This window comes from Malurus melanocephalus, unplaced genomic scaffold, assembly GCF_030028575.1.
Source record: "Malurus melanocephalus ecotype Western Australia unplaced genomic scaffold, MMel_1.1 scaffold_722, whole genome shotgun sequence".
Lineage (NCBI taxonomy): Eukaryota > Metazoa > Chordata > Aves > Passeriformes > Maluridae > Malurus > Malurus melanocephalus.
The window spans coordinates 136,770-140,424 of NW_026623954.1; the positions used below are offsets into that span (position 1 = coordinate 136,770).

General features: G+C 50.2%; 1 protein-coding gene across 1 annotated transcript in view; it reads right to left on the reverse strand.

Annotated features, from left to right (window-relative positions):
• Window positions 1-3,655, reverse strand: part of PPP3CC (protein phosphatase 3 catalytic subunit gamma) — a 31,037-nt gene that overhangs the window by 7,585 nt on the left and 19,797 nt on the right. Inside the window, exons 5-7 of the mRNA XM_057384579.1 lie at window positions 2,630-2,819; window positions 1,685-1,762; window positions 22-103 (exon numbers count right to left, since the gene is read on the reverse strand). Of these exons, the coding sequence (XP_057240562.1) occupies window positions 22-103; window positions 1,685-1,762; window positions 2,630-2,819 (350 nt within the window). The remainder of the gene's footprint in view (window positions 1-21; window positions 104-1,684; window positions 1,763-2,629; window positions 2,820-3,655) is intronic.

Here is a 3,655-nt window from a genome sequence, read left to right on the forward strand (position 1 = left end):
CCAGTGCCCAGCCCTCCTCACCGAAGAACCGAGAAGACCCGTGCCATCTTGCCAATGGCTCTGATCTTATTCCTGATGATCTCCTTGCGGACCGTTGTCCCACCTTAGGGAGAGAAAAGAGCAAAGAGCGGAGCGTTGGGAGTTTTCCTGCTCTCCAGGGGAAAGTCAGGATGAAGCACCTGCCTGACTCCGGGAAAAGAAATCATGGTTTGACGGATTGAGAGAGAACGGTGCTGGAAGGATGGCATCAGGATGGCATCAGGATGGCAGTGAGGAGGGCAACACCAACGACATGGCACACGGGACTCGAGAGGGCTGAAGAGAGTAAAACCACCACAGGACACGGGATTTTGGGGAGGTCTGGCTCGCCGGGTGGGCTCACACTGCACGGGATGGGACACAAATGACTCAGCCATGGAGACACGGTTTTGCAAGGCAGGGCACCGAGGGGGCTGATGGGCACCGCCGGGCTCGCCCCTGCTGGCACGCAAGCATCAGCTGTGGCATCCAAGGAGCACAGGGAAGGGCTGGCCCGAGCCTGGCAGCTCCCTTTTTGCTCCAGGAGAAAGGGGAGAAAAAAAAATAAAAAAATAAAAAATAAAAAAAAAAGCACGGAGGGAGCTGAAACCGAACCAAAACCAGGTGGAAAGAGGGAACAAATCCATCTCCTCTCAGCTGAGATTCCTCACATGGCTCAGTACACATCAGGACAGGGAAGCCAAACCCAGGGCTAACATGCACCATGGCTCAGCCATGCACTACGTGGCTGCATTCAGAATCAGGGTAGAAACGTGACCCCCGTTTCTCCAGTTCCTGCAGGAACGCAGAAGGGTTAAAAAACACATGGAGCTTATGTTAAAACTGAAAGGGGATGAAGAGACTGCCCCACTAGTCAGCTCTGGAAATCCACTTCAAGGATCTGGTGGCACAGGCAGTGATAATTAAGCTCGTAGCAAATTCTAGCTGGGTACCTTTCGGATAGCTTGAAATGTAGTGATCTTCAGGGAGAGGAGACACCAAGAAACAAGTAGATGAAGACAGAGATAGAAGAAACAAATTTAATTTTCATGGGAGGGAGGAAAGCAAAAAAAAAATAAAAAAAAACCAAAGAACGAAACGGAAATGCAATGGGAGAAGCGGGTCAGAGTCTCTACCTGGGGCCAGAGCTGCTCAGGCCCCACTTCTCGCTGCCCCCATAGATTTCTCAGGTCACCACCTCGCTCCTGAATCCCCCAAAATCCAAACCTCTCAGCAGCTCAGCCACTGATCTGTCCCCTTCATGCATAGCTTCAAAACCAGGGCCAAAAAAGGCGCTGTAGCTTTTGGGGAGGGGGTGACATGAGAAACTACTTTACAGAGGAGTTCACTGCAACAGATGAGAAGATTGGSTGGATACTTTGGTGCAGAAAATTTTGAATTGGGGGAAAAAATAACCAACAGCCTGTGTAAGGAGCAGGAAACCATTCCCAGAGTAGCTGGCAAGAAGTGTCTGTCGCAGTGAATGTCATTTAATTTCTCTCTGACTGAACAGCAAAGGAGAAAAAAAAAAAAAAATTATGTTCCCTACCCAGAACTGCACAAAGGTTGGGCAAAAAGAGACCCTGGCTGGGCTTCCAGTGATAAATCAAAGCCCTTGCCCAGCTTTTCCCCCCTCTGCTGTCAGGTACCAGCAGGAATATTTTACCTTCCAACGTTTCGTCGCCGTCCGAGATGAGCTCGTCATCGGAGCAGATGTTGAGGATGTTCACGAGCATCTCGGTGACTGCAAGAGGCACAGACAGAGAGCTCAGAGAGGCTTGGGGCACACAGGGAGGGATGTGGAGGGAGAGGGGAGGATTTCAAGGTCGTCTGTGCCCTGGAGGTGGGAGCTTGGAGAGGTTTTTGAGCGGAGCAGACGACACACGCGCGGCGTCTTCTGCCAAGGAGGTGGTGGATGCAGGCCAAGCACATCACAGATGAACCAGACGTGGGCAAYGAGGTGCCAGCATTGCTGCAGAACAGCCTGAGCTCCCTCAAAGCCCTCCTCCTCCCCACCTGCTCCCAGAAGGGCCAAATTTGGGGAGGGGGTTCCACCTTTGTTGCCTCAAAGTCAAAAAAAAACATTTGGGAGTTGTGAGGTTGGAGACACGTTCTGAATGTATGCGACCAGGGTGGAATTTAAGCTCATCAGGAGAGGTAAAAATCCTTCTGGTGAAAAGCTCAGGCAGAATCTTGGTTGTATTTTAAGCTGCCTCGCCTCCTTCAGCACGAAATAAGCCTTGGATTGAAGTGAATGCTTCCTTTTTGGTGGGCCAGGAGCCAACAGGAATTTTWAATTCCTCTGTTGCAAAGCAAGAGAAAAGTCTCCAAATTCTGAGGTGGGGCTACAGAACCCAAGAYCAGCTCCACCAGCAATGCAGAAAGAGCCAGAAAAGGGGGGTGTGAATGGTAAAAGCTCTTTCAAACAGGTATCAACAGCTATTAATCCAAAAATTTAACCCAATAATGAAGATCTGCTTAGCATGAATTGCTTTCCTGTGCTACTTGGAGCTGCAAAACTCTCCCAGCATTGTGGGGAAGGATTCTGACTCAGGATATGAGGATCAGTCAGTGGGAATTTGGAACAGAAATCCCAATAAATGTCTCTTACCCTTTTCCCCTACGAAAGGCAAGGACCATGTGAAGACATCCATGAAGTTTGGAAGCCAGTAGGGGTGAGGGGAACAGTTGAACTGYCTGATGTTCATGACGTTGTTTTCGTATTTCAGAACAGCAGCTGGAAGGGAAAAGAGAAAGAAATGTCCAGAGGCAATCCTGGAATGGGCTGGGTGGGGAGGGACCTTAAAACAATCCAGTGCCACCCYAGRGMCACCTCCYRCTGTCCCAGGGTGCTCCAAAATGGATTTGGATATTTCCAGGATTCAGGGGCTCCTCTGGGAATTCCATCCCATCCCCTCCTCACCCTCCCAGCCAGGAATTCCTTCCCAAATCCCACCCTTTCCCAATGTGACCCCATTCCCTGTGTTCTGTCCCTCCATCCCTTGTCCCCTGTCCCTCTCCTGCTCTCCTTTAGGCCCTGCAGGGTTTCTCTGGAGCATTTTCCTTACTCACCCCCAGCTGTCCCACCCAGGCTCCCTCAGAAAGTTCTACCAGCATTAAAATAACTTCATCATCAACACCAATTTTCCCTGGTGTAGAAAAACTGCCAATTCTTCAAAATGAGAAGGTTTAAAGCCAAAATTTTTTGCTTTACTCAGGTTGGTTAGAAGAGTGAAGGTTGAACAGAGCCAAGATCCTAAATGAGGGGTGAAAAACCCCACAGCTGGAGAAAATTCCTGCACAATCCCCAGAATTTAGGGGCAGAGGGAAGTGCAAAGCTTTCCTACAGCATCCTGTGGGATGGCAGCACCCACCAACAGRGCTCTGCTGTCCCRKGGCTGGCAATGAAAGCTTTATCYCAGCTTTTCTGACTGCACACACAGTTCATTCCCACAGCAACACATGAAGTCAACCACTCCAGCTGAGCACACAAAGCTCTCTTTCATCCCAGGCACAAGAATGTGGCTGGAGGAGAGGGTTTTCTATCAAAAATGGTGTGGTTGGTGTATCAAAAGCAGTGTGGTGGCAGCTGGAGCGGGGCAGGGATTGTCCCTCTGTGCTGTGGACAGTTCTGGTC